We start from the raw sequence: 14,038 nt of genomic DNA, 5'->3' as shown, positions 1-14,038 counted from the left end.
CCTTAAAAATAACGGCATTTTACACAGGACATCCGCACCTTACCACCCTGCTACAAACGGCCAGGCTGAACGTTGCGTACAAACGGTAAAGAAAGCACTTAGCAGCATGACGTCAAATTCTGGTACTCTAAATGATAAACTACACCTTATAAAAACACAGTTAAGACGGACGCCAAATCAATCTGGTCAAAGTGCGTATCAGCTAATGTTCGGAAGAGATATTCGAACCACCTTGCATGTCATGCTAGGAGAAAGCTTCCCTCGAACAGCAATAGATTACGGCAACTTAGCCGTCAGAAAAGTTTTCTCAGAAGGGGACAGAGTGCAGGTGCGCAACTACTCGCACCCAAACAAGAAATGGGAGTTCGGGATCGTGACAGAGAGGCTGGGCCGCCTGCACTACCGCGTAACCACGGACGGGGGCGAGAGCTGGCGCCGCCACGCCGACCAGATGCTGCCCGCCGCCGGGGTCCCTCCGGCTGATTAACGGGGGAGACCTGATATATACCTTCATCGTATCACCTCTTTAACTCTATACCTCGTTACTCGGGTTACCGCTGTGACTTGTTATTCTGTCATTCAATAAATTCATGATTTGATATGAGTTACGAATTTATCAGATTCCTTTTGATCAGTATTTGATTCTACATGCAATGCAATGGTGGCAACACGATGAGCTGATGCTGCAGCCAGGATATCCAACACACTAGTACACTTTAAAAATAATAATATACCAGTTTAAAAGACATGAAATAAAAAAACTTAAATTAAAAAAATTAAAACCCCCTACACAAAAAAACGCCAGCAAAAATATAAAAAACGCCCGAAAAAAACGCCGCCAAAAAAGACAACTAAAAATTAAAAAAATATTATGCACTCCTAGCTGTTGCCCGCGACTTCATCTGCGAAGAATTCCTTTATCCTTAACCCGCGGGGACTATGCCGATTTCCCGCAAAATTAGCCTAAGTTAATTTAGTATTTAGTTTCCTGTTAACGTTAGCGGTCCCCCGACACCAACGACGCTTAGATAAAAAAAAATACTAGGTACTTAATACTAAATTAACTTGGGCTAATTTTGCGGGAAATCAACATAGTCCCCGCGGGATAGGGATAAACGAATTCTTCGCAGATGAAGTCGCGGGCGAAAGCTAGGTAGTGCATAATTATTTTTTACTTTTTAGTTGTCATATATGGCGGCGTTTTTTTCGGGCGTTTTTTATATTTTTGCTGGCGTTTTTTTTGTCGGGAGTTTTAAAATTTTTAATTTAAGTTTTTTTGTTAATTCTGATTCACTTCCAGTGGTCAGATTGACGTATTTGGCATACTTACAAGTGACAGATAAGTGACGGTATACTAACCTTTTGACCGCCGTAGTCTGATATATAAAACACCCAATGTCCAGCCACTATCGCCGTAGTCTTATTATTAAGACAAAATGTCATATTGTTTCGGTGTAGGAGGCGACACGGGCACGTACGAATGAAAACTAGGTATTGGCGGTTAAAAGCTTAATAGTGAAATAGGTAGTGAAATGCTGGTGGTCCGGCCAGGATCGTCTCCACAGGACGGAACTTCTGAATGGTGAATGGCATCGACTAACAAGACATTATAGAAGAGCTTTTGCGGCTTATTTTTTTTATGAACTTGATTTATTTGATTTTGATACATTCTCTCTATCAACTTAAAAAAATATTTTTATTAATGAGGGTTCAAATACTGCAGCTGGTATAGGACCTGAACAAGCTCCGTCCGGGTCACCACCACCATCTTACTCGCTTTTGTACTCTAGCGCGGAAAATATAACAGCTGACAAGATTACGGGCACATGAGACTTTTGTTTGCGAGGAGCGACGCATCTGCAATGCTCTGGTGTTGTGGATGTCCACGGGTGGTGCTTACTAAACATCAGGTGGACCACTTTTTCGTAAAAAAGAAAAAATAATATATGAGTGTCTACCTGCACAAACCTGCGAAGCGATTCAATGGTGCGTGCGAAGTTCCCAATCCGCACTGGGCCCGCGTGGGAACTATGGCCCAAGCCCTCTTGTTCTGAGAGGAGGCCTGTGCCTAGCAGTGGGACGTATATAGGCTGGGATGATGAGTGTCTATATTTGTTACTCCTTGGCGCTAAAATCTAAAATGGTTGTGAATTTGGATGAAATTTAATAGGTATGTAGATCGCTAAACCAATTAGGCTACTTTTTATCCCGATATTCCGTGAACCTCCTGGATCCTCTGGTCACTTGAGGTTAAAAAAAAATTACTTAATTGATGTTCGGTTCAAATTGTGAAAACAGAAATTTTACGTCGGGCCTCAGGAGGAACATGTACAATTTTTCATAAGCGCTCTTCGTACAATGTAAATGAAGGCCATTTTCGAAATTTTGGTCGCGGTTGAGCGGTTGGCGACTAGTTTGAAAATAAAACGAGTTTTTTGTTTGTTTAATATTTATTAACGTTAGTAGGCAAACCTTGGCTTATCGGTGATACTTGGCAATTCGGTGATACTTGGCAATTCGGTGATACTTGGCTTATCGGTGATACTTGGCTTATCGGTGATACTTGGCTTATCGGTGATACTTGGCAATTCGGTGATACTTGGCAATTCGGTGATACGGCTCTATTATCTTACACAGATCTCACTACGAGGAAATGCGAGCTATCGTTGGCAGCTGTCAGTTTTGATGCTTGCAATCAGGTTGGCGGTGATTTATTTGCTTGCAATTCACTATTATGAGCTCAACGTAAGATAATAACGCAATATCACCGAATTACCAAGTAGCCAAGGTTTGCTATACCTAACTTAAATAAGTGGAGTAGAAAGAAGGTGCGGACGTCAGGGGGGGCTACTACGAAAATCGAAAATCAAAGCTCGTATCGTACCGTCCCTCTCACTTTCGTATAAAATAATTAATAATCAGCGTTAGCGGGACGGAAAGATACGAAGTTCAAACTTTGCACTTCGTGGTATAGGGCCTGATTATAATATTACAAGTTTACAAGGGTTAGATAGATAGATAGATAGATAAAACGTTTATTTGTAACCTGCAAACACACATAATCAAAATTACATAAATTAGAAAAAAATAACAGTCCTAACTTAAAAGTAACTTACGGGACGGGATCTCGATTACAAGAATTGTTATGTCTGTTGAAGACACTTTCGCCTAAAATGAAACAAGATTATTTGTTTAATATTTATTAGAACTACAGATGATACCACTAATAATCCACAATAATACAGTAACTGTGGTACAGAACGGAGGTACGCAGACGAGTGTACACAATATTACATTACAAGTTTACAAGGGTTGCGGGCCAGGATCTGGATCACAAGTATTGCCATTGATAATTAAAAATAAATGGGATATATTCAATAGTTTGACTATCTACATATATCTTCTTTGAAGAAAAAAATCTGCTCGATTTCTATAACTGGGTTGACCTTGTTCAGTATATCTATTTCTACAATTATCTATATTAGCAGACCCGATAACGTGTTCCATATGGTTCTCCAGAATTTGAGTCAACCATTGCTGTTCATAGGTGTTGTCATAACGGGAATAAAACGTGCTCACTGAGAAAGAAAATTTGCGGTTGTGGTGGTTACAAGAATAGTTCAAAATGTCGCGTCGACTGCTTTTAATGTAGCTGCCCATGAAGATTGGAAGGCCACGGACGATGATCATGTAGAGGAATGGCCGGTTTGCTACAAAGTGTTCGACCCCATGATCAGTGCGGATATCCTCCATTGTAGACACTGAAATTGACAAATCGTTGAGAAAACCTAAATAGTAGCATCAGTAACCTACTTACCGGAATCAACAACACTATTTATTTATTTAATGAAATTACACGGTATGACAGTAAAACTAAAGCACTATGAACTTTAGAGTCTAAGCTATACACACAATAAAAACAAAATAATTAGTAAATAACGTTAATACACAGATGAAGGCCGTTCATCCATCTTCACGCAAAACCTCAAACATTCTTCACTTACCGACGCCCATCTACACGCAAGCACATGGCCAATTCGGTACCAGGAGACGCATTCACCCATCGCAGAGCGCAAAACAGCGGCGACCTGCGGCGGGAGCGGGACACGGTCCGCGAGGCTGGCACCGCCAACAAGGGGTACTTATTTGGAACTTATTCCATAAATAAATTCAAAAAATAATAAAATATTCTAAAAAAAACAAAGGACTTTATTATGATTGTTTTTTTTTTTTGGAGTCTTTTTGTATTTTTTATTTCAACTCCAACCTGGGTTCGATTCCCAGCGCTGGTCTCTTTTTCTGGTTTTTCTGTGCATCCATGTCTCAGTTTGTATTTTCGAAAGGACTTTATTCCAAAAATACTTACTAGAACAGTCAGCGGTTCTAGTGTTCTCTCTGTCGTCCACCTGAATTAAAGTATTTTGGCCCGCATTGGAACCATATAGGTCTTCGTTTGTCGTTAACATATTGACCTCTGATTTTCTTTCATCGAATATGGATCTAATACCAAGCTGAAATGAAACAATGATTTGATGTAAATGAGTCGCGCATATCAGTAGTGGAGACTTTACATTAAATTGCTGTATAGAACATCGTTACGAAAGAGATAATAAGAGAGGGAGATTTATATAAGAGTAAGAGTATGCAATACATAAAAAAAAACATTTAATAGTTAGCCGTTATAGTTACTCGTACCGCTATCCCGCGGGAACTATGAAGTTTTCCGGGATAAAAACTATCCTATGTCCTTCTCCGAAACTCAAACTATCTGCATACCGAATTTCATCTAAATCAGTTCAGTGGTTTAGACGTGATGAAGGAACAAACATACAAACAAACTCTCTATAATATTACTAGCTTTAACACGCGGCTTCGCCCGTATTATGAAGTAAAATAACTGAACTGTTGTATATTATGCACGTGCAATTTTTGAAATATACAACGACAACCGTTTACGTACCCGATCCTTGTTACCATATATAAATAATAGTACATTACTGTAGAGGCCGGGAAGTAGGGGGTTGCCGGCCAAGTAGATATAGATAGGGATGCGAGGCCGGCAACCCCAGGTTCCGGCCGAGGCTTGTATAATGCTTTTCTCAAACATTACATAAAATAAAATAAAAAAAAAAACAAGAAATGAAGCTGGCGGGACGCTAGTCTGGTCGCCGTGTTGTGTACGCGCGTGTCGCGCTGGCTGCTGGCGGTGCTGCTGTGCGTGCTGTGGTGTTGCTGGGCGTGGGCCGCGTGCGTGTCGCAGAGCGCGCGTTGAAACAAAAGACGGTCGCATTGCCGGCCAGCGGCCTGCAAGGTTGTATGAAATCTCTTTGCAGGCTGCTAGAGTGACCGCACGCACGCAGCTGAGCCGCAGCGCCTGCAGCGCGATACTTCTCGGCCTATTATTTGTAACACAACGTCAATATTTCATGTCATGTTTGAGAAAATAAGTGTCTCAGAGTTTGGCTTTAAAAAAGAATACAGTAACAATTTAAAAGGACAACGTTCGCTCGCACAACGCCATCTATTGTTATTGCAGACGAAGTTAACACGTCATTTTGAGAGCCGAGATACGTCACCGTTCATGGACAGTGCCCTCTATCCTTGTTTAAACTTGAAATAGTATCCCACGGGAACGCATTACCGGAAAATCAAGTATTCTATGTCTCAACGCAGATCGTAGTCTATCTGTACGCCAAGTTTCATGTAAATCCGTTTAGCCGTTATTGCGTGCTTGAGTAACAAACATTCAAACATGTACACATACTTTCACATTTATAATATTAGTAGGAAGGATAGGATAGGATAGTGGGATTGGGCCCACTCAGCATTATGCTGCGTCAAACCACGCTGTTTTTCAGTAAGATCCATTTTCCCGTGGTACCATTACTTAGCTTCAACAATTGCAGAACACATGCCTTTCCAATTTGATTCAGCTTCTTATGATCTTCGATTTATTGCATCAGTTACTTTGACTAGCTTACTGAAATGTCTTGCACTTAAATGAATACCTAAAATTCTCATCGTTCTACAAGTCCTCACCTTTTATAGTCTGCTAGAGATTGGAAAATAATGTTGAAGATCTCTCTGTTTTCTTCACCTATCTAGAAGTTGACATTCTTATTTGTCTGATTATCTGCGTATATCATTGAATTCATGACAGGAATACCTTCATCATATTTCTCATTTCCATCGGTACGTCTATATCTAAAATAACAATCGAGAAATTCTTACCTTAAGCAAATGTGATACCAAATTCAATTGTGATGCTGTTCGTCCTTTGAATCTTGGCATCATCACTTCCAGCTCAGTATTCCTTAGGGTTTCGATGTCAGCCATAATATTGTGACCTGAGCCCAGCTTTTGTATCATTGCATCCAAACCATCGGCTTCGTCTGGCAAAACAATCACCATGCTAGCTTCGCCACCTTCAAACTTCAACTGTAACAGCTAAACAATATAAACATTACTAGTTATAGTTGACTCCAAACTTTTTGTTGTAGGTACCTAATACAGGCCAAAAATACAGCATATTCAATCAATTAACCACTAAAACGGTTTGAATTGGAAGTTTTCTAACACACAGTAAAGCCATACCTACTTTACTTTAATACTTTAATAGGTAATCATTGTAAAGGTCTCATCCTACGGGACAGGCCTAGCCTAGTGTAGGTGACACGGGTATCCTCTATCTGCAAAAATAAGTACGATGAAACTGTTCCTGTGCAAAACTTAATTTTATGTTATCTAATACAAAATACACAAAAATATCTTACCCACCTAAGAGAGAAAAGATATTTGAAGCTCTAAACTTAGTTTACAACCACGAGCTTTCTCTACTGAGAAAAATCTGATAGCATGTATACCGTACTATATTACAGCTCCTAGGAAAAACATTATTAAAAGAGCAGCAGTAGCATACCTAAACGGTGATACACAAATAAAAAGACTTCATTACTCAACTGGAGATAAAGAACCTTAAGAAGATGAAGAACTTTGATCACTTCTAACTTTGGTTTAAATAGCGTTTTACTCACCCTTGCGTTTAGTTCTAGACTGACCCCATATTTGAACCATGTTTTCGGGATTCTCATCAAAATGACTTTAGTTGTGGTGTGTGATGTATGGAAGAGACTGCGCGTGTCAAGTCTCGTGTCAAATGGTTTTTCCCACACGCCCTCGAAAATAATAATTTAATTGATAAATTGTGATTAATATTTTAAAACTATTTGATTTTACAGAACTTATATCAAATATTATAAAGGTGACTGCTAATAGTATTTTATGCAACTGTATCGTAATAGGGGTCCTTAAAACACGAGTGTCGGTTTATGAAACGAGGCGTAGCCGAGATTCATAATAGAGTCACATGAGTGTTTTAAGGCCTAATTACGTAAAGTTGCATACAATATTTTATCTATATCCATATATTAAATTCTCTATCATGTGTTCAAGAACCATTGAGAATGACCTGCATTAACGAGAACTAGGTAGGTATGTCTGTCCCAAAGGCTGCGCGCGACGACCTGCTGCTGCACGAGGTCGCGGCGCTGTAATAATGCTGTAATGATGTATGAAATCTCATTACGATACAGCCGTGTTCATAATAGAATCCAATGTCGTAATGCTGGTCATTACCTATGGTTTTTGAACGCATAATTGAGGATTTACTATATGGGTGTAGATAAAAAGAATTGTTTAACTAAATGAAAATGGGACAACAAAGTGCCTATTTTCATCGTTAAAATTAAGTACTTTTTGAAAATCTGTCTAGTTTATGACACTAAAATTAAAAACAACAATAATAGTCTTACCTGGAAGTAGATCGTATTAACGAGCACCAAACGAGTATTTATAGCCAAGGCAGAACCAAGGGAGGTATTACTATTTGTTTGTTCTGCTAACTGGAAAATATTATGTAAAGAAGAATCATTATGTTAAAATAAATCACACCACATTATTAAAATAGTAATTAAATTAACTAAAATAATTTCCTTGCTCACCCGCGACCTTACGATAGCTAAGCTTATGCAAAATATGCGTGTTCATGCAGTTCCTCCACCTCCACACTGTAAGAACACACACAAATCACACAAACCCATCTATCACCACCACCACACTACACTGACGCGTTTCGAACTCAAACAGAGCTCATCTTCAGAGTGACACAACCGTACACCATGCTACCAGTTGTTAGACTAACGAACCACAACCACCGTTTAACTTGTCACTGTAACTCCCCAAGTACCCACATACGTTTACGTTACGTAAGGTCGCGGGTGAGCAAGGAAATTATTTTAGTTCATGATATGGACCTCCGCAAAGTAACGCCTGATTCAATAAATTATTTAAAATAGTAATTATCACCACCACAAGCACTTGATGGCTTTGTATTATATTACAAGACTTTTAATCGCTTTAAATCTTACTAAAATAAATACTGCTATTGAAGGTTACTGCAATTTCAGATTTTCCGCCTATTTAGATCAGGCTTTCATTATTCTCGATAAATCAGACAGTAAGTAGTAGCTAATATTTACGGTAAGATTTCCAATTGGTGAGCAGATTTTTTTTACAACGAACTGAACGCATAATGAGAGGGGGTGAATGATGACTTATTGCTAAATGTATACAATGCTGTCTTACAGCCACTGTCTTACCCAATTATTAATGGCATTAGCAGTAGCTCCTTGAAGACTAAAATCTATATGTTCTATACTCGACTCGAATATTTCTTCATAGTCCTTCTTTACGCCAGGATTCAGTTCTGCACAATTTTTAATATAGATTTTATTAGCTACATTTAAGGTTGCGCCTCTGATAGATTTGAGAGTAGATTTGATGTATGCGAATGATGATAGGAGCTGCAAAAAAAAGAGAATTATGCTTTTATTTCTACATAAGCCAGAATCCTGTAATCGAACATGCTTGCAGCTTGTAATTTTTGAGCAAGAAGCTGGTACAAGGATGACAAACTCTAAAGAAATGTGGTACAGAAGCATGCAAGCCAAAAGTGCATGAGCGTTTGTACGGTTTTTCACCAGGAATTAATTGATAATTAATATTAATAAAGCTGCTGCTACTTACATCATTGTCAGGAATGCCCAGGGCTTGAAGCAGTTCTGCGTTAGACCTATCCTTGCTGCCAAGAGCTAGCATCGCCATCACCATTTCAACCGACAGCGGAGAGCATAGTGTATTATGTCGCCATGAATAGGCTTCCTGCAAAATACGGGATTTAAACAAAATAGCTCGCAGTTACCTTCTGCGTACGAGCAGATAAGGAAATTTCTCCCAGCTTGAAATGTACCTCTAAGTCATTTTTCTCTACTGTTTGTTATGCAAATATCATTAGATTTAAAATTTCATCATCTAGTTTCAAGACATCAGGAAAATATTAAAACTTAAAAAAAAACTCGAATAATTTAGCTATTAGGTATTATGTATCAGGCAAATAAAAAAATGGCACTATCATACTAAAACGATACTAATAGAAATAATAAATCTTTAAATCATTCAAAAAAATTATTCATAACTTGAAGATAATTATTTGCGAAAAAGAAATATTTTAAAATTTTTCGCAAAAATATAAAACAGACCCTGGCTCCTTTTCAAATTACACTCTTTTGAGATTTTCCAGTAGCCAGAAGGATGTGGCCCCTTTTGGCAATTTTTATTTTTATTTTTGCTTAATGAACGACGTACTTAAACGTACCTATGAAATCCTTGTTATCTTCAAAAATGCCAACAGTGAGTTAGCAGAGATCTTAATAAATACTGTCGTAACTAAATTTTGATGTTCAACCGGTATTGGTTGGCAAGTATGCAGATATATTACCAAGAACATAAACATGTAGAGATTTGTCAAAACATTACAATTTACTGTTAATATTTATTTATTTTAAATCATGTCATTATCTTAATTAACTTCTTATCAACACAAATGTTTTTAAATATTTTAACTATTCATATCAAAGAACTCGATTACTTTATAGAAATTACTGTCGTTTTAAGCTTTTTATTAAAATGTTATAAAAATTTACATAGTTATAGAGGCAACGTTTCGCGGAAAAAAACGGTTGAATTTTTAATATTACTGATTTTTAAAAAATCTATATTTTTCTCTCTTTCTTAAACACTCTTCTCTGTACAGTCTCTCTGTATAATCAAGAAGCAATACTCTGTCGTTAGTATATGATCATAAAGTTCAATAATATATAGATTATTTACATTTTCAGCTATTAATAAAAACCGATCTGGGCCTTTCTATTCTACGCAAAGGAAAAATTAGATCATTGGAATTATTAGTTGTATACAACTTTACTGTGACTTCGGGTTTCTCAAAGCATATTAGTCAAATAATATTATTGTTTTGTCTCATAAATTGTATGAGAAAATGAGACAAAACACTAATATTATTAGACTATAATCTGCTTCGAGAAACTGGGCCAAAGTACAAAATGAGTCCTTCAGTTAGAATAAAAAAATAAATCGGACAAGTATTTTTTCTTCTGTAAGTAAATTAAACTAAAAAAAATGTATTACAGCCAGTTAAAGTTCCGTGTAACGTCACACCTAAGGAGTGACGTCACGGCCCCCTGCTCCCGAACTTTAACGCGCTTCAATTTTGTATTTTTTGTATGATTGAAATAATAAAAAAAAATGTTTCCAATAATAAAACTAACGGACTACCTAGAATAAAATATTTTTTTACCACGCTTATTTACCTACTCTACCCAATTATTTACCATGAAATAATATGAAATACATTTTATAACTTTTAAATATTAGCATATTTTTGATCATAATATGAAACTCCACTAAGTTTTCTATTCAGCATAAATAAAATCTCGAGTTTATATACATTGACAAAAGATAATACAGATAGCAGTTTTTAGAAAATATTTTTTTTTGGCCCCTGTTGTAAAAGCAAAATAAAACAATAAAAACGATTATGCAAACGTCAAGGCCACAGCGTTATCGGTAAATACAGTGTTTATACTTACTTTAAATAACTTCGCCCCGAAATTTGCGGTAGAGCGCGATACGAACTCCTCCATATCTGTACACAGACTGGCAGCAAATGAACTATACTTTAGGCTAAGTTTAGATGAACGCGCATCATCGCGCGTCCATCTGAACTTAGCCATCCGGTTCTGTAGTATTACCTAGTAGCAAACGACCAGACAGTGACGTCATCCGTCTTAGTAAAGTTGGGTACTCTGGGTAAATCCCTACTATCCCTACTATATAATATTATAAATGCGAAAGTAACTCTGTCTGTCTGTCTGTCTGTCTGTTACCCTTTCACGTCGAAACCACTGAACCGATTTTGATGAAATTTGGTATATAGGTAGTTTGAACCCAAGGATCAACATAGGATACCTTTTATTCCGGTAGAGGGCGCCACCACGCGATAACCTAGATCCGCGCAGACGTAGTCGCGGGCATAAGCTAGTAATTAATAAATCAGAAAATACTGGACAGGTATTTTTTTTCTTTTTTCCATAATCAAACAAGCGCGTCTACGAGTAAGTGCAGGAGTGGGAGTCCGTGTCGTCACTCTTGAGTAAAATGTGTACGTACTCATAGGTGTGACGTTACACGGAACTTTAACCGGGTATAATCCATTTTGTTTGTTTAATTGATAAAAGGAAAAGTTTTGTCCGATATTTTTTTTTAATCAGATTTCAAATTTACGTTCTATTTTTATTTGTAAATTGGTTGCTTAATTTCCCATTTTTTTGGCATTGTGTGCATTTAATTGAGCTGTTATATTAGTGTGCTCCCTTCCATGCAATAATGTTATGACAGCGATAACTTATCGCACCACATTGTAAATACGAATTTTCTATGTCATTATCATAATTCCTTTCTCCTATTATGGACAAGGACAAGATACTGTAATCGGAATTTACTTCTTGATGGGGAAGAAAATCATCATTATTGAATAGTTGTGTGCCCTTTTTATTCATGTATGACGTTTTTGTTTTGCAACATGTGGACTTTTAAAACAAGTTTTAGAACTCTAAAATAAAAGTTTAAGTATACGAATTGCCAGCTTATTATCTCTCATTCTTACACTATTTATATATTTTCAAACGATGTTTTCCTTAGCAACATGCATGAAGCAGGATAACAAATAAGCAAACGAAAAAGAACCTTGACACAGTGCAACAAAACTCAGGTTACTCTGCAAAATGGCAACGAACTCAGTTGTAAACAGAGCCAACTGACACTACATCAACGCTACAAGTCTACAGCGCCGGCATTTCAAATTGAAGTGTTCTTCCACGAGATAATGTAAATTTTCAACGAACTAAAATTTAACTTACGCCTTTCTTGGTTCAGTAGTTTATAAACGCCTTACCAACAAGTTTTTTTTTGTTTTGATCATATCGGGCATGGGCAAGTTGACAGCAAACTTTTCGGGGCCTCTTTCCATTTGCATTTACGCTATTGTTTTGCGTTAAGTTTTGGCGTGGCCGTTGTCGTCGGCATGACATATAAACATTTTTTTAAAGAGTGTACTAGTGTGCTGGATATCCTGGCCTGGCCGTAGCATCAGCTCATCGTGTTGCCACCATTGCATTGTATGTAGAATCAAATACTGATCAAAATGAATCAAACACGGCATATGTAATATTATTTTGCAAGTGTGCTATACCTTTCGCCGCCTCACTTTGCCTAAAAGTTCATTGCCCCGACTAGTACTATAAAGGTAATAAAAACTATAAAGGTATAATTCCAATAATTGAATAGGCACTATACCGTTAAGCGATTCGAACACAATCCGGGAGTAACGTAAAGACGTCGCATAAAAAATGTATCTCAAAAATGTGTCAAAACTGAGTATTAAGTAATGAACTTTTAGGCAGATTTATATGGCGCGTGGTATAGTGTGCTGGATATCATGGCTGTAGCATCAGCTCATGTAGAATCAAATACTGAACACGATATATCTGCTCTGGTTTAATCAAAAGTGTTACCTACTAGTGTTCTGGATATCCTGGCTGCAGCATCAAGCCGAGAATTCCATAATCATGCACACATGCACACATGCACATGTATACATGGGTGTGTCAAATTTTAGGTCCCACATATGTTTGAAAGTAAAGTAAATACCCAGTATGCGTCTAAGATTCCTACCGCAGCGAACAAAAGAGCTGATGATCTTGAAACGGCTGAACTGATTTTGATAAAACATGTCTAAGAACCATCGCTAGAAAACCTGGTTTCAAATAAAAATAACCGCATTTTAATCGGTTCACCCGTTTAAGAGCTACGGTGCCGCCACAAACAGACAGACCGACAGACAGACACACATAGCATAATTTGAATTTTACAGCGCATTGGTAACTAAACTAACTGTAATGCTGTAATTTTTTTGTTGTAATAAATAAATAAATATTAGCGGTCAAACTAATAACACGTTTATATTTGCGCATACGCATATTTGCGTGGGGGGTTAAAAACTAAACTAGCTGTTACTAGCTTCTGTGGTAAAAGCTGCTTATCCTAAGTCCTTCTTAGGATTTCATTCTATCACCATATTGAAATTGAAATTATAATTATATATCGCAAGTCATGTAACGTAAAGAACATAGGAACGTAGAAAAAAACCGGCCAAGTGCGAGTCGGACTAGCGCACGAAGGGTTCTACTATTATCTATTCATAATTAACATTAGACATTAGCAAAAAACGCGTTTGTTGTATGGGAGCCCCCTTAAATATTGATTGTAATCTGTTTTAAGTATTTGCTGTTAAAGCGGCAACAGAAATAGGTATATGATCTGTGAAAATTTCAACTGCCCAGCTATTACGGTTCATGAGATAAAGCCTGGTGACAGACGGACAGACAGACTGATGGACGGGAACGAGACCCTTTGGGAACGGAACCCTAATAATGAGTCAATTTACCATGCTCGGTGTAGAAATATTAGCGCTGCCAGCTGTTTTCTACATTTAGGTGCTGTTTCACCATCCATTGATTAGCGTTAACCGACGGTTAAATGTGATGCCGTCTCCGTCTATTCGAAC

At 37.5% G+C, this 14,038-nt stretch overlaps 1 protein-coding gene across 2 annotated transcripts; it reads right to left on the bottom strand.

Annotated features, from left to right (window-relative positions):
* Positions 1–2,581: 2,581 nt before the first annotated feature.
* Positions 2,582–11,059, bottom strand: LOC141435286 (antichymotrypsin-2-like). 2 transcript variants are annotated; one of them, XM_074097983.1, is made up of 8 exons: positions 11,004–11,059; positions 9,085–9,219; positions 8,658–8,861; positions 7,812–7,901; positions 7,035–7,175; positions 6,232–6,447; positions 4,367–4,511; positions 2,582–3,761 (listed from the first exon to the last, which is right to left on the bottom strand). In XM_074097983.1, exons 1-8 carry the CDS (start codon positions 11,055–11,057, stop codon positions 3,391–3,393), a joined length of 1,356 nt encoding a protein of 451 aa, XP_073954084.1. In that variant the 5' UTR covers positions 11,058–11,059; the 3' UTR covers positions 2,582–3,390. The 2 variants fall into 2 exon arrangements, with proteins under 2 accessions (XP_073954084.1, XP_073954085.1); XM_074097984.1 differs by lacking the exon at positions 2,582–3,761 and adding an exon at positions 3,862–4,190 and having other exon boundaries at positions 4,268–4,511.
* Between the last annotated feature and the right edge of the window lie 2,979 nt (positions 11,060–14,038).

The sequence above is a fragment of the Choristoneura fumiferana genome, chromosome 14 (genome assembly GCF_025370935.1).
Source record: "Choristoneura fumiferana chromosome 14, NRCan_CFum_1, whole genome shotgun sequence".
NCBI classification, from domain to species: Eukaryota; Metazoa; Arthropoda; class Insecta; order Lepidoptera; family Tortricidae; genus Choristoneura; species Choristoneura fumiferana.
The sequence above is the reverse complement of the archived record's forward strand: the minus strand, read 5'-3'. Positions and strand labels throughout refer to the sequence as shown.

Excerpts from the sequence above, each read along its gene's own strand:
- LOC141435286 (XM_074097983.1), bottom strand. The coding sequence starts at position 11,057 with ATGGAGGAGTTCGTATCGCGCTCTACCGCAAATTTCGGGGCGAAGTTA. Across the intron at positions 8,862-9,084 it reads TGGGCATTCCTGACAATGAT|CTCCTATCATCATTCGCATA; the intron begins GTAAGTAGCAGC and ends TTTTTTTTGCAG. Across the intron at positions 4,512-6,231 it reads TGGTATCACATTTGCTTAAG|CTTGGTATTAGATCCATATT; the intron begins GTAAGAATTTCT and ends GTTTCATTTCAG.